This window comes from Mauremys reevesii, linkage group 14 (assembly GCF_016161935.1).
Source record: "Mauremys reevesii isolate NIE-2019 linkage group 14, ASM1616193v1, whole genome shotgun sequence".
NCBI classification, from domain to species: domain Eukaryota; kingdom Metazoa; phylum Chordata; order Testudines; family Geoemydidae; genus Mauremys; species Mauremys reevesii.
Window position 1 is genome coordinate 30,163,995 of NC_052636.1, and position 16,866 is coordinate 30,180,860.

A 16,866-nucleotide genomic window follows, 5' to 3' on the forward strand; every position below is an offset into this window, starting at 1 on the left:
GGGCTGCAAGACTATAAAATTACAGTACAGACAGATGGGCTTGAGCCCAACCTCTGAGACCCCATGAGGGGTGAGGGTTTCCGAACCCAGGCTTCAGTGTGAACACAAATATCCGCACCACAGTTTTTAGCCTCTCAGCTTTAGCTTCATGAGCCCACGTCAGATGGCCCAGGCCAGCCATGCTGCCATCTTTATCCCAGGAGAGATGGACTCTAAGGGTACGTCTCCATTGCAATGTCAGCCCAGGTGCGGCTCGCTGTGCTCAAAGCAGCACCCTGGAAGCCCCATATTCACCACTCTCCTATAATGATGATACGGTTTGTACAAAGTCTGCCTGGTGAGGTATCATTTCAAAAGTCTTGGTCTGTTGAACATTACTATTGTGTTGGATTGTGTGTGTAGCATTGGCTGGGACGTTTTGCTCTGTGTGTGTTACTGAGATGAGGTTGGGAAATACCCACCACCAGCCTTTCAGGTGTGACAATGGAGGAGCCAGACCCGCTGCTGGCCCATTAAAGGGATCCACACTCCCAAGGACTATCCCAGGAACCGTGTACAATGCAGACGTCTCCGAGCTAGCACAGCGACAGTGGACACTGCTTGACTCACATCCTAGCAAAGGTACTTCCTAGCCAGTTGGAAGAAACTATGACAGGTGGGTTAGAGACATTATGAATTGGCCTCTCTCCCCCACAACTCAACAGCTGGAAACACACCTGGATGACAAAACTGATTCAGAAATCAGAAGAGAATAATAATAATACATTCAAACCAAAGTCCCCAAACAGACTAGTAGTGGTTTCTCAGCAGAAAATTTTCAGTTTGGGGAATTTTGTTTTCCCAGTCAGACTTTGCCAAGGGAAGCAGAGAGAAAATGGTTGAGTTGTCTCCTTCAGAACAGCTTGGCCTAGACACTGGCTCTGGTTCACTGTTGTAGCCTTGCTCAGGTTGGGGGTATTTTAATTATTTGGGGAGGTCCCAGGGTGTTTGGGGGAAGATTATGAGGCTGTTCCCTTTTGAGATAAAAACTAAGAAATGCAGGACTAGAGAATTGTTTTAGAAATCTGGGATTTAGACATTTTATTTGAAGCAAGGGTGGGGGAAGGCAGCTGAGATTCTGAGAAGGTTTTTGTTTGCAAGAAGCAACATTGTTTGATCTGTCATTGTACCAAGGGGGGAGATGGTTGTCTATAAGAGGGAGTGAAGACTAAATGTATCCCATGAGGATGGGATTTGAACCCATGTCGGAGCAGGGAGTGGGAGCTCCTCCAGCCCTGGGGCTGACATGGGGGAGACTTTCCCAGGGGGGCCCAATTTGGCCAGGGCCCCTAGTCATGGGCCCCACTGCCCCCTTGGCGACGCAAGGTTTGGGGAGGCTGAGCCCCCCCGAGCCTCCATTACAAGCCGCCCAGGCTACCTCTGCTCAGTGGGTGGCCAGTCTCTCTGTGTCTCTGCTGTTTGTGCTGGGGAGCCCGGCCGGCCTTAGGGGTGGGGCCCCCGGCAGCCGCCCAGGGCTCCAGGGGGTCAAAGGGCACCGTGTGGCCATGCAAACGTGCTCACTGCTCTCCCCTGCCCCAATGCTCCTCCGTGGCCCCACAGAGGCTGGGGGGAGCGAGGAGCAACACTATGTGCTCCATGCATCCTGGTCACTTTCCCCACCTGGGCTGGGCTGTGAGGGGAGCATCAGAAGCTGCTGCTCTCTGCCCTCCCCTGACGCAGCCCAGCTGAGGAAAGTGACCTGGATGCAGGGAGCTCGGATGACGTCCCTTCTCGCCCCCCTGCCCCTGCTAGGGAAGGCTGCTGTGTGGTGTCTCCATGGCTGCACTTTCAGTGAGGCAGGTTTCTCTCTCCCGTTGTTCCAGGGGCATCCTACTAGATAAAATTGAGCAAGAAATGCTTCCCAGTGGTTTTTAGGACTGGAATTGCTATTTTCAACAGCCATTGCCATTTTTTTCTAGTTTTCTTTGTTTAAAAGGAAGACAGTGATATTGCACTGGCAAATTCCCCATAGAAACAAAGAATAATAAAGGCACCTCAACTTTTCCTCATTTATGGAGGACAGTCTGATAATGTGGATCCAGATCTCCTCCAATCACACAAGCTGAAAATTGTTCCACTTTACTGCAGTTCTGTAACCATGCGGGAACCAGTCCTGTCTGTGTTCTGTGCACATCCAACATTCCTGCTGAATGACCCGCCCTGGGAGCAAGTTACCAGTGACCCAGGGCTGGGGCGGAAGGAGGGTGCAGGTGTGGGGAGGGGAGCCCAGGGCTGGGGCAGCAGAGGGTGTGTGGGTGGGGGAGCACGGGTGGGGAAGCGGGAGCCCAGAGCTGGGGCAACATGGGGTGTTTGTGGAGGAGAGCCCAGGACTGGTGGGTGGGGGGGAGGCCCAGGGCTGGGGCAGCAGGGGGGTGCGGGTCGGGGGGCAGAGCCCAGGGCTCGGGCAGCAAGGGTTATGGGGGGGGGAGCCCAGGGCTGGGGTGGGGGCAGCCAAAATTTTTTTTTCCTTGGGGCAGCAAAAAACCTAGAGCCGGCCCTGCCTCCACCCACCGTGAGGTAGGCAGGAGCGGATCATTATTATCCCTACTCGAAAGAGGGAGAAGCTAAGGCTGAGAAAGGAGAATTGACTTGTCTTAGGTCACACAGCCAGTCAGTGGCAGAGTTGGGAATAGGACCCAAGAGCCCTGATTTTCAATATACCTGCCCCTGGAGATTTCCACTACATGCATCCGACGAAGTGGGTATTCACCCACGAAAGCTCATGCTCCAAAACATCTGCTAGTCTATAAGGTGTTACAGGACTCATTGCTGCTTTTACAAACTAACCATCAGATCTTGAATTTCAGACATAGAATGACCTAAATAAAATGTTCTGTGATGAGCTCCAGACCAACAACAGTGCACAGTAATTATTCAGCAAGTATTTGAGGAGAACTGCAATGTTAGAGAGAATCATGAACTGCTCAGAGACAATTAATGCAGAGAACAGCAAAATTTATCAAACATAGAACTGGTTCTGACTTATTTACTTGGTCTTAAAAGAGAACAACAAGGACCTGAGTCTCCTCCCTGTCAATAACCCCCTGCTCAGCCAATCAGGGTAGAGACTGAGGACGGGAGGCTGAGGGTTCTCACCAGAGAGCCCAAAGGATGGCCCAGGTCACTGGTGGGGATCACTGCCCGAGCACTATTTCAGCCCCACATTTTTGGGTGGACCTCCCACAGTGGGAACTGCAGAGCACTCCCCTGCGACAGATGGATCAGACTGAACTGGTTTCAAACCTCCAGGAGGCTCTTACCTTCTAAACAGGGACGGCTGTTTTCTAGTAAAATCACTAAAAGGGAAGGAGAAAACTCAAAAGAGGTTCCTCCTGGAGCTCACGTCCATGAACCCGAATACTCTCTCAGTCCTCAAAGAGAGACCTGGAGAAGGAGACTTGCTGAAGCAAAGCCGCAGGGGTCTCTGAGGTTTCCCTGGCCCCTCGCCCCTGTCCTGCCTGGCTGATGTCAGCATCTCTCTGTGAGGTCACCACCTCCCCACCACCTTGGACCAATAGTCTGAGGTCCTGCCAAAGGCCTTTGTGATGTCACTGCCACACCCCTCCCTTGCTGTGCCAATATCCTGCCCCTCCCTAGGCACTTTGCAGGTTTGAGCTGCTCCCTGTGGATCACCCCACTCAAGGAGCGTTCGTTCTAGGCAGCAAGCCGGCTAGACAGGGAAACATCAGACGCTGCTCCCAATGCTACACTCAGTTTTTTAGAAATTAGTCGACTTTATGGCCAGAAGAGACCATTAGAGCATCTAATCTGACCCCCTGCATATCACAGGCCTCCTGTATGACACAATAGCTACTTTGGGGGCAAACACATTCCAGAAAGGCATCTAGTCTTCATTAAATGACATCAAGAGATGGAGAATGCACCACTTTCCTTGGTAGCTTGTTCCTATGATGAATCATCCTCGCTGTTGAATTTTTGTGCCTTAGTTGTAATATGAATTTGTCTCTTTTCACCTTGTAGCCATTGGGTCATCTTATGCCTTTCTCTGCTCGATTAAAGAGCTCTTAAATACCCAATCATTTCTCTCCATTAAGGCACTTCAATGAAGTCACCTTTCAATCTTCTTTTGATAAGCTAATCAGGTTGAGCTTTTTCAATAGCTCACTAGAAGGCATTTTTCTCCAGCCCTCAGAACATTTGGTGGCTCTTTGCTGCCCCAACTCCAATTTCACAACATCTTTTTCAAACAAAGACACCAAAATTGGAGACAGTATTCCAGTATCAGTCTCACTGATGCCGTGTCACCTCCTGTGACGTTATTGACATAATCTGTAACTGTATAGATCACCATTGCGACCACTGTTCTATATTTGCAGTGAATATTGTAGAAAGGTTGTCGTGTAAGGGGTCTATGGAGAGGTTCTGATTGGCTGATTATAATGATGCTATCTCTAGATGTGTATCATTTTTGTAGTTGATGTTATTAATATTGGCTCTATGCTGCCTGTATTTCAAACTTGTGCTCTGCTTCTGGGGAACACCCCAGATAAGTTGGTGTCAGTTCTGCCTAGCCTGCTTAATGCCCCATTAAGGACCATCAGCTCTACAATCGACCCACTGAGAGAAGGCAGATACGCCTTGTGACTCAGCAAGGTCTGCAGGGACCTGCCTATGGACAGAACTCTAAGGTTTTTCTGTGCCACGTGCTGGACAGAGTGTCCTTGGGACAAAGAAAGCAAAGACCACATGGCAAGAGACTATAAAAGGCTGATGCCTCGTCTCCATCTTATTTTCAGTCCTGCTTCATGTCTCTGGAGGGACTTTGCTACAAACTGAAGCTCTATACAAAGGACTGAATGACCCATCCCAGCTGTGGATGGACTCCAGAGACTTGATTTGAACCTGCAGTTTATTCCATCACTGCTACAAGCCTGAACCAAGAACTTTGCCATTACTGTGTGTAATTAATTCCTTTAAAAATTTTAACTCTCACCTATATTTCTTTCTTTTTATGAATAAACCTTTACATTTTAGATGTTGTAAGGGAAAATCCAGTGTTATCCGAGGCCTTGTAGGCCCAGGTCTCATGTCAAGCTGCCAGGGCCGGCCAGACAAGCCAAGTAGGGGGGCATGGAGGAGACAGTGGAAAGTCCTAACAGTCCCCAACTGAAAAACAATTTTGTAATATCCCCTACTGTCAACACGTAACCGCATAGAACAGATAAGTAAGAACAGGAAAAGCCTAATATGGAAGAAATTTACTCCTGCTCCAATCAGCATTAACTTTGCAATATTTTTTTAGCAAAATAATAAGGAAATTATGTATGTAACTTGCATATTACGATTGTGGTTTTAAGCTTTATAAGGCTGTCTGTAACCAGCTTCGGGGAGGCCGTTTCCATAACAGTTCTCCCCTGCGTGCTTCTAATCAATAAAAGGCCTCAGGCTGATCTGATTGAAAACACAACACATGGATCAATTTTTCCATAACAACACTAAAGGATTTGCAAGAGTGTGATTTGTGGGTAAGATCTGACTCGTCTATTGACCTGCATCTGGGGCTTGGTCCTTTGGGGTCCTTTGAGAGAACCCGTTTTCTTTTAGTGGGGTATTGGTTTTCATACCCATTCATCCCCATAAGGAGTGGTGCTGGTGGTGATACAAGGGAACTGGAATAGCTGAGGGAATTGCTTGTATGACGTCCAATTGGCCAGTGGACTGAAACCAAAGTCCTCTCTGCATGGCGGGTGTGACGTCCTTTAATAGTAAAGGGCACCCAGCCTCGGGCTGTGACTGCCCTGCTCCAAGCAATTTGTCCTGAATTGATACTCTCAGCAGTGTCCTGACAGAGGCTGCATTGTTACAGGGGTCGTCCGGGATTACAGCTGGGAACTCTCCGAAGCTCAGGATGCGCTTCCTCAGCTAGGGGAAGTATGTAACCCACACACCTCCAGGGGGTGGTGGGGTGTCCCAGCTAGTGGCACCAAGATCACTTAGAGGGAGCAATAGAACATGACTTCTATACAGCCCTTGCTAACAGCCGGGTGGCTTTTAGTTCATGCTGTAGAGGCCCACACACTAAACTCCAGAGGTCCCCGGTTCAATCCCGCCCACCACCGCGTTACCAACCTGGATCTGTCAGCATAACAGAGGTAGCTGCCACCCCAAGGAGAGAGCTGCCATGCCACACCCGGCTGAGAAGAGGTACCGAGCAGTGAGTTGACACCCTTCAGAGCTTCCTGTGATAAACTGTGAACTTAGGACAATAGCGGGGTGGTAAGAAGTGTTGCCCTCAGAGTAGCCTGGGTCAGAGCCCATGGGAGGCCCTGGGCTCCTACGCCATCTGCTGCATCCTTCCCCCCAAAAGGGCCGAAACCCTGACCAAGAGGCAACATCCCCATGAACAAAGGCCATCACGAGGCATCTGTCTTCGAAAGTTTGCAGAGGATGCGGGAGCAGAAAGGGGAGAGAGGATGAGGGTGGCTCTTAGGAAGCTCTTGTTTACCGCCATCGACCCAATGATCAGATCATTGATGCCTAGAATCTTCCCGGACATGTTGTAATTGATTGGATCTAGGTTTTAAAATGGGCACCACATTTACAGATGGAGAAATGTCAGCGAGTTGAGTGGAAGGCCATTGCAAGCTCAGCTAATTAGGCAATGTGGCTTATGCCCCATCTAACAAGCTCCTTAAACAATACCTCCCAGTTTTCATTCGCATTGTTCTGTTTAGTGTTTTTCTCCAAAACACTTTTACTAATCCTTTGGGTCAGCTTTGGAAAGTTGGCCCTTTCAGTGCACCAAATATAAGTATTGCTGGTGGGGACTGCCCTCTATTGGTCATAAGAACAGCCATACTGGATCAGGCCAATGGTCCAGCCAGCCCAGAATCCTGACCTCCCACAGTGGCCAATGCCAGGTGCCCGCGAGGGAATCGACAGAACAGGGAATCATCAAGCAATCCATCCCGTCGCTCATTCCCAGCTTCCGGCAAACAGAGGCTGGGGACACTTCAAGAGCATGGTTTTGTATCCCTGCCCATCCTGGCTAATACCCAATGATGGACCCATCCTCCATCAACTTATCTAGTTCTTTGGTGGACCCTGTTATAGTCTTGGCCCTCACAGCATCCTCTGGCAAAGTTTCCCCAGGTTGACTGTGTGTTGGGTGAAGAAATATTTCCTTTGGTTTGTTTTAAACCTGCTGCCTATTCATTTCATCGGGTGACCCCTAGTTCTTGTGTTATGAGGAGTAAATAGCACTTCCTTACAGATCCAGACTAACACAGCTACCCCTCTGATACTTACTTATTTACTTTCTCCAAACCCGTCATCATTTTATAGACCTCTATCCTAGCCCCGCCTTAGTCATCTCTTTTCCAAGCTGAAAACTCCCCTCAGTCTTATTAATCTCACCTCACATGGAAGCTGTTCAAGACACCTAATCATTTTGGTTGCCCTTTTCTGTGCCTTTCCCAATTCCGATATATCTTTTTGAGATGGGGGACCAGCTCCAGTATTCAAGATGTGGGCAGACCACAGATTTATAGACAGGCAATATTATATTTCTGTCTTGCTAGCCATCCCTTTCCTAATGACTTCCCACAATTCTGTTCGCTTTTTTGACTGCCGATGCACATTGAGTAGATGTTTTCAGAGAAGTATCCACAGTGACGCCAAGATCTCTTTCTTAAGTTGTAAGCGCTAATTTAGACCCCATCAGTTTAGATGTAGAATTGGGATCATGTTTTCCCATGTGCACTACTTTGCATTGATCCACATTGAATTTCATCTGCCTTTTTGCTGCCCAGTCACTCAGTTTGGTGAGATCCCTTTGTCACACTTCGCACTCTCTTTTGGACATAACTAACTTGGGTTGGTTTGTATCATCTGCAAATGTTGCCACCTCACTGTTTACCCCTTTTTCCAGATCACTTAGGAGTATGTTGAACAGTGCTGGTCCCAGTACAGACCCCAGGGGGACACCACTATTTACCTCTCTCCATTCTGAAAATCAGACCCTTTCTTTCTTGCCTTTGAACCAGTTACCTATCCCAGAGAGGACCTTCCATCTTATCCCATTTTGCTTCAGAGCCTTTGGGGAGAGACCTTGTCAAAGGTTATCTGAAAATCTAAGTATACTGTATCCACGGGATCACCTTTATCCACATGCTTGTTGACTCCCTCAAAGAATTATAGTAGATTCGTGAGGCATGATTTTCCTTTACAAAAAGGATGTTCATTCTTCCCCAATGTAAGCGGGGGCAGACTCACCTGGCGGCGCCTCCTGCTGGTCATCTTGGGAATTAGCTCTCCAGCCGTCAGAGCACCCTCTGCAGGCCGGTGATCTGCCTTACCGCAGCTGGTCCCCGGTCCCTCCCAGGACCCCGGTGCCCCTTTTACCCTGGCAGTACCCCCCCAGTTCTGGGTCTCCCCCTCCCAGGGGAATCTCCACCCACTATCCCCACTTCACCTCAGTCTCGGCTACTGCCCAGTCTCCGTCCAGCCCCCGTTCACTGGGGCAGACTGCAGTATGAGCCACTCATCACACGCAAAGGGGTTTGGACCTGCTGCCTCCGCTTCCCCCTGGGCTGCCCCATTGCAGCCCTGCACCTATTCAGCCTATAGTCAGGCCTGCAGCCTGGGGCTTTCCAGGCCAGAGCTCCCAGCTCCTCTGGCCCTTCCCCAGCCCTGCTCCCACTCTAGGTGTCTTGCTCGGGTCCCTGCAGCCAGGCCCTTCTCTCACTACAAGCAGAGGGAGACTGACTGGGCTCCTGGCTCACAGCCTCTTATAGGGGCCAGCTGGGCCTGACTGGGGCATGGCCACAGCTGAGCCTGCTTCCCCCAATCAGCCCAGGCTCCTTGCCCCAGCCCCAGCCCTCTCCTGGGCTGCTTCAAGCCCTGCAGGGCAGGAGCAGGTAACCACCCGCTACACCCAGCAAATTCCCTTCACCGATGGGTCTAATCATTGGGCTCTACAATTCCACCCAATGTGCCTGGTACTGACGTTAGCCTCAGTGGCCTGTAATTGCCAGCTGCGTCTCTGGAGCCTTTTTTATACACTGCTCCAGCCAGGGACTCAAGGCTGCCCCAGACTTTCCCCTTTTCCCTTCAGGGAAATCAAGTTCAAGTTCTACAAGCAGCTAAAGAAGCTTCAACCCTGAATCTGAATTAATGTCACATTTCTCACTGCCCGACACAAACAAATGTCATTTCAATCCCAGGTGAGTCCACTTCAGTCATTCCTCAGCCCCATTCCTTCACCCTCCTGCCTTAGCTTAGGGCATTGCGCCACCCTGTGGGCGTTTCATGTCCCTCCTCAGTTTCACATACAGACACAATTTCCTTTGCTGTTCAACGAACAGCAAAACCCTTCCGTGTCTCTAGTCTGAGCCAGGGCATTCAATTCCATTGAAACCTTCTCTCCTGCAATGGCAACGGTCAGACAGAGGGGACGTGGCCACCTTCAGTCCTGAGAGTGAGATATTCACTCTCCTCTTTCTTCAAGCTGCTGTTGTTAGTCCATAAAAAATGTACCATGGAATAAGAAGCTGAGTTTACTCCAGGGTGAGGAAAGAAAGGAGCCACCAACTCCCCGAAAAATCTCTGTGCCCCAGAGAGAACCTGCCCCTGGTATTGGAATCACTGATGTGCTTCAGCTACAATGGGGAAAGCATCTGCTCTCATGGGGGTATAGCTCAGTGGTAGAGTGTTTGACTGCAGATCAAGTGGTCCCTGCTTCAAATCCAAATGCCCTCTAATAAGCCTCTCCTTATTCTTTTATTTTTTTATTTTTTTAAAAAAAGGAAAAACATTTTCATTTCCATTCTCCATTATGTTCAGGAGCTCCACTATACGAGGATGCTTGAAATGAATGTAAACACTCAACATTTCACTGTCCAAATGCATAAAAACCTAGCACACCTGTCCATCAGCTGAAATCAGTTCCAAGCCTCTAAGTGTCTAGTTTATGTTTTCATCAATTAAACAAAGGGATCATATGAATGTACATTTGCAGATCCCTCCTCTCCAGGGCTGTGCTGTGCAGAAGAACAAGAACCACATCCAGTTGGGGTTCAGGAGTCTGACGAGCAAAGGCCACTTGGTGCGGGCTAAAGTCACCAGCACTTTGGCTCCTTCTCATTCAACCAGCAGCTGGGCCCCCAGGACAAGGCATGAGAAGAAGACAGTGGCTGTGAGCAGGAAAATAGCCACCAAGAAGCTGGCTAAAGCTGTCAAGATCCCCAGGGAGGTCACCATGCCCATGTCTAGAATGTACTGACTGCAGCGGGGACCAAAAAGGCAGAGAAAAGCCCTCAAAAGTTCTAAGCTGCCAAGCCCCAGAAGGTGATCAAAATCCTACCTAAAATCAAGACAGGATAAGGCTACGGTCATCTCCAAAGCCAGGGCTAAGAAGGTAACACTGAGAAAGAAGTGCAGAGATTTCCATTGGGATGACTCCTGCTCTGTTATGAATCACCATGGACCACCCGGAGAGATCAAAGTCCTGCAGGACAAACAACCCCATGGACAGTATAATGAAGTGGTGGCAGTGGGGGGAAGTGCTGTGTTTCGTGTAACACCTGCCAGGTGAGAGATGCACTGACAGGGCAGCTACCCATGAGCTCATTCTCTTCGATCTGCTTCTGCTGTTATTTCAGAGCCAGCACTAGCGGGAGTGTGTCCCTGTCACTTCACCAGCTCTAGAACAGGCTCTGTCTGCAGCCCAGCTCTGATTAATCCCACTCGTTAATGTATTCCTACTGTGATACTTTCCCAGTTCTCTGCCTCATTCGAACATTCTGGTCAGAGACTGAATATGGGGAGGGATGGACTAATTTGTGTGACATTCGGTAAGTTGCCATCGTATGTGACTGAAACCTCTGCTGGAGGTGGGCAGGAGCCTGTTACACACATAAAATAGCTAAGCTTGACCAAACTACCTGCTACACATTCAAACCTTCCTGTACACACACAATAGAAATTGGGGCTCTGAGAAATGGCAACTTTTCTTTAACACAGATCATTGTTTTCTGTACTTCCAGAGGCACTGAAGTAGCAGCTGTTTAAAGGCAATGTGCTTTTATTTCATAATCAGCAGCAGAGCCTCTGTAAATTTACCACCTGTAGAGCTAATTGTTTCTAACTGCAGGGTTAGCCAGACCATTCAGTAACATTATCGCTCTGTTCACAAAGCCTTTGGTTAGTGATGAATCATGAGACTTATCCCTCCCTGCTGTAATTCCACTGACTCCAGTGTCTCTTTCCCCATTTCTGGTTCCAAGAAAATAAATTAAAACAACCATCAGAACTAACATGCTGTGGGAAAGTGGAAATGTTGATAGCTCAAATAGTGCAGTTTCTTCTGTGTCTTGTGTGTGTCTATCTGCTTTGTGTGTGTGACCAGTGGGGCTTTTTGTTTTCTCCTGGCAGGTGCAACCATGTCAGATTTGTCTGTGGGGAGGGGCCAGAGAAAACAGACACCCTGGCCTTCGAGGTTGGGGTTAGGCAAAGGAATAACAACCCTGTCCCACAAAGAACAAAATATGTTACAGAAACAGTGGTAGGAACAGTGCTAGAGAAACTGGTAAATAATCACAATGCCCCGGCTTGAAGTAATCGGAAACACAGAATTCAAAAAGCAAAGCTCAGGGGCTATTGGGGGTTTATTCTCTGAGTTTAGCCATATGTTATAGCACAGGGAGCACTTTTGGAAGTCTCCCATCCCACAACTGGGGAAAGGAAAAGGATTCTTAGGTTCTAGCATGGATTGAAGGAGGATGGTGATGGGGAATAAGGGAATCCCCCTGACTTACCCTAACTACGTCTGTTGTTACAATGGGTGAAATGACTTTTTTTCCCTATCCCTGCCCTGTTCCTGCTCTTTGTTATAGTTCAATATAGTTTAAGTGAGGAAAATGATCATAAAAATATCTGCTCCCCAGCACAACCTGCAGCAACATCAGAACACCTGGGAATGAAACAATTTGTTCCCCAAGGGAGAACTCGATGACTAACAATTGCTGTGAAATGGGGGACAGTATAACCGTGATGCTCAGGGTTTGTTTAGACTAGGGAAAGTGATGGAGTTTAGGTCAGGTCAAGGGGAAAGCTAATGCCAACCCCTGCACCTGGGCTGCATCTGCACTACAATTTTTTACATTAAGATCACTAACTTGAGCAGCCAACGCCATGTACAGCCCTAGTGGATGTCAGGCACAGGTAGTTTTTGCCTCAGTGTAGCTTGTTGGGATCAAACCTCTCTCCCCCCACCTGGAGGTGATGAACATTCCTGGCAGGAGGGACACACACTCCTGTGACTCAAAAGGAAAGGAGCTGATAGAAAAGATCACAGGACTGACCCCAAAGAAGGGTGAGCTGCAAAAGGCAGAAGCAGGCAACTGATCTGGTGGAGCTGAGACACCACAGTGAAGATGGTGCAAAAATCACTATGTGGGAATGAGCAAATGTGATTTAAAAAAAATTTTTTTTTGGCCAACCCTAGTCAAGGGATTTATTACAGTTCTCTCTCATGTGGATTTTCCTATGTTTGATAAGGTTTGAGCGATGATTGAAGCTTTTCCCACACTCAGAGCATGTGTAGGGCTTATCCCGTGTGTGGATTCTCTGATGTAAGATGAGGTCTGAACGATTAAAGAAACATTTCCCACACTTAGAGCATCCATAGGGTTTCTCACCCATGTGGATTTTCCTATGTTTGATAAGGTTTGAGAGCTGATTGAAGCTTTTCCCACACTCAGAGCATGTGTAGGGCTTCGCTCCTGTGTGGATTCTACAATGTCTGATAATGTCTGAGCTCTGACTAAAGCTTTTCCCACACTCAGTGCACGTGTAAGGCGTCTGTCCTGTGTGGATTCTCTCATGTCTGATAAGGTGAGAGCTCTGACTAAAGACTTTCCCGCACTCTGAGCATGTGTAGGGCTTCTCTCCTGTGTGGATTCTACGATGTCTGATAAGGACAAAGCTCTGACTAAAGCTTTTCCCACACTCAGTGCACGTGTAAAGCGTCTCTCCTGTGTGGATTCTCTGATGTGTGATAAGATGAGAGCGCCGCCTGAAGCTTTTTCCACACTCTGAGCATGTGTAGGGCGTCTCTCTTGTGTGGATTCTACAATGTGTGTTCAGGGTAGACCTCTGACTAAAGCTTTTCCCACACTCAGAGCATGTGTAGGGCGTCTCTCCTGTGTGGATTCTCTGATGTCTGATAAGGTCTGAGCTCTGACTAAAGATTTTCCCGCACTCAGAGCATGTGTAGGGCTTCTCTCCTGTGTGGATTCTATGATGTCTGATAAGGGCAGAGCTGTGACTAAAGCTTTTCCCACACTCAGAGCACGTGTAGGGCGTCTCTCCTGTGTGGATTCTCTGATGTCTGATAAGGTCTGAGCGCTGACTAAAGATTTTCCCGCACTCTGAGCATGTGTGGGGCGCTTTTCCGGTATGGATTTGCTGATGTGAGATGAGGGCAGAGCTCCGATTGAAGCTTTTCCCACACTCATGGCATGTGTAGCGTGTCTCTTCCAAGTTGATTCTGTCACTTGTTATAAGGTCTGAGTGGCTACTAAAGTTTCCCTCTGGCCTCCCCTGAGTCTCACAGGCTTTTGTTTTTTCTGGGAGTGCATAACTCCCGGAAACATTCCCTTTGGATCTTCCTGATAATGTCCCAGGTGGTTCTCCTTGCTCAGCATATTCCTGATGGGGTTTCTCCTCCTCATTCTGACTCACCAGCCCATCACCTGATGGGAGACAGAGAGAATCCAGACACAGGTCACTCCCTTTGCCGGAAAGAAAGAAAATCTCAGAGAGAGGATTGGAAAGGGATGAACAATCCAAAATATGTGGGGGAGAGATCAAACCTATCAGGAGCTGATTTTCCCCAAAACCTTCCCCAGAGGAGAGAGGAAGGGATCAGTTTTGGTCTGCATCTCATGAGAACACTCAGGGGAAAGAGAGATTGGGGAGGGACCTGCTGCCAGTTGTCAGTCAGAATAGGAGGGAAGCCATGAGTGACATCTGCCGTAACGATTCCACATCTGCAGGGAACAATCCTGAACTTGGAGAGCTCACAGGGTCTTTGTAGGGCATCCCAAATGTTTCCTGCATTCCCACACAGTTGTTGAGTTGGTTTAACCAAGTCCTCACCTGTGCAGGCAGCTGTTTGAAGCACTTCTTTCTCAGAGCCCTGGAGGTCTGGGACCCATGGCTCTTCCCCTCGTTCCAGCTGGGAGATCACATCAGGTTTGGAAACTGGAAACCCTACTGCAGGCAAAGAAAACAAGGGAGGTCAGTGGAATTTGTGGGATACTTGTCACAAAGAATAGTCCATGGTTTTAACCCCCAGCTCATTTTTAGGAAGTAATATCCCAAGGCCAGCTTCCTTGGCTCAAAGTGGCAGGAGAGTTATTATGATTATAAATCATATTCATTACCTTAGTGCCTAAGGACCAACTAACAGTGGGTCCCCATTGTGCTAGGACAAGTACAAACAGAGAATAGTAGATGGCCCATGCCCTGAAGAATTTACAATTTAAATACACAAGACAGACACAGAATGGGGGAAGGGATAGACCCCACTGTTAGAACAGAGATATTCAGGCCTGCCTGTAAAGCCTATAGTTTAAGAACTTAGGTGTATTTTGTATCACTTAGCTACTTACAGGAGTGTGAAAAGAGAGAATCAAAATCACTGTCTGTATTTGTAAGGGCCTTCTCTTACTGTGACAGTCTGAGGCCTTGTTCTTAGGCTAAGGCCTTTGGCTAAGCAGCAGGGGCAGCCATAAGCTGGGAAGCGAAGGGTCACATCCTCACATCCCAAACCAGTCACACTGAAATAAGGTGCTATTGGGCTGTTAGGAAGATGATCCTGTCCTGATAGTGCCCATCACCACCAGATAAAGAAACAGATCTTAAGATGGATAAAGAAAACTTAGTTTGACAGCAGCCTGTCTGGCAAGAAATCACTTCTCAATGCTTGTGGTTGTGAAACCCTCATTTCTGTATTGTTTTATCTTTATGGCCACCACTTTTACAATGTTAATCAGTCTGGTTCTCTAATTGTTTTTGTCTGCTGTACAATTAATTTTGCTAGGTGTAAGTTAATTAGGGTAGTGGGATACAATTGGTTAGAGAATTATGTTTCAATGTGTTAGGATTGGTTAATTAAATTTCAGTACAATGATTGGTTAAGCAAAGGTATCGCTGAGACTATTACTATATAAACTGAGTCAAACAGGAGGGGGAACAGGGGACACAGGGTAAATGTTCTGCGGCATCAGAGCTGGTAAGGGGGACACGGGGAAAATGCTCTGCGGTGTCAGAGCGGATAAGGGGGACACGCCGCCGAAGACCCCAGGCCCCCTGAATCCTCTGGGCGGCCCTGGGTGACAGTCATTCCCTTGTCTCTGTCGGGTATTCCATTGATGTAGGTTACTCCCAGACAGTCCTTAATGACCTATTCATATCACCCCATGACAGCTACATGAAAGCAAAGCACAGGAACTGGACGTTAGTCCAGTGAACACAGTGGAGGACAAGCTGCAATCCTCACACCCTGGTCAAAAAGGAGAGGCATGTGGGTCCCTGCCCATAGAGAGGGGCTGGCTACAGGCCTGATACCTGAGGGGCCATTCCTTGAGCAGACCATGGAGGCAGGTCAAAGGCTTCGCTACCCCAGAACTGTGACATTGCAAAAGCACATTTTAGGGAATTAGGAAATCTAGTGACTCAGGTGTAATGGGAGGGAGAATTAAACTCCCCCAGTGCGAGGAGAAGGCTGGGGAATTACACACTAACATTCAGGAGCAACAGCCTCTAATTCTTCTGGAAAAGGAGAAGGTCAGAAACAAGAACTGGGCCACGCAGCCTCAGGAGGGACAGGCTCAGAGATCCAAGGAGCCTGGAGGGAGACAGCTTGTGGCTGCTGCAGATGGGGAGAGGGGGGACAAGACTCTCTCCAAACTCTCACTCTTCTTGACCCCGACCTGATTTTACGATCTATGACACAGTCTCACGTCTTGTGGGCAATTTCATACTCGCTAGAGGTAAGATGTCATAATCAGAGTATTGCTTATTAGCTTGGAACATGCGTGGAGGGGCAAGGAGGTGAACATAGATAAATGGGTTATTCAGGGCAGGTTGACACTACAGCCGGGATTGACGCTCTGAGATCGATCCAGCCGTGGTCTATTTAGTTTTAGTAAATGTAGCCTAAGTTTGCTACAGTTCAGGGCCTTATATTAAGTTGAGGCTTTGTGAGAGTGGTTATGCTGAAGTCTGGGATTTACCTGAGGTTTGGGTAGGGATTCAGGGTTAAAGGTCTGGGATCCCCATAGCTCTAGATCCCCAAACCTCTCCTCCCTCCCACTGACCCACCCAGCCCACTTCCTGGGTGCCCTTCCTCCACACTCCCCTCTCCTTCTTCCCATTACTGGCAGCTAGCACCACCTCCCGGCACCTTGGGAGCTTCTTCTGTTCCCTCCTCGTCTCTCATTACCTCCTCCCTCCCTGCTGCCTGCTAGTGTATGGGAGAGAAGGAAAAAAAGGGGGACAAAGAAACTTGTCAAACTTGGATGATGAATAAAGTTATTACTGTTCAGGTTCTTTAGAGACCCCACAGCTTCTAATAACCCAGGGACAGGACTCCTTACCCAGCGAGGTCACCGTCTCATAGTTCTCCTGCATGACATCCCTGTAGAGGGCTCTCTGAGTGGGGTCCAGCAGAGTCCATTCCTCCTTGGTGAAATACACAGCCACCTCCTCGAAGGTCACCGGCCCCTGAAAGAGCAAGAGTCCAACACTCAGTACCTGCTGCCCCACTCACAACCCCACTATTCACGGAACAGCAGCACC

At 48.5% G+C, this 16,866-nt stretch overlaps 1 protein-coding gene across 1 annotated transcript in view; it reads right to left on the minus strand.

Annotated features, from left to right (window-relative positions):
* The window catches only part of LOC120381585 (gastrula zinc finger protein XlCGF8.2DB-like), an 82,995-nt gene that overhangs the window by 44,546 nt on the left and 21,583 nt on the right, over positions 1–16,866 (minus strand). Inside the window, exon 2 of the mRNA XM_039499744.1 lies at positions 12,699–13,589. Coding sequence (XP_039355678.1) covers positions 12,699–13,589 — 891 coding nt within the window. The remainder of the gene's footprint in view (positions 1–12,698; positions 13,590–16,866) is intronic.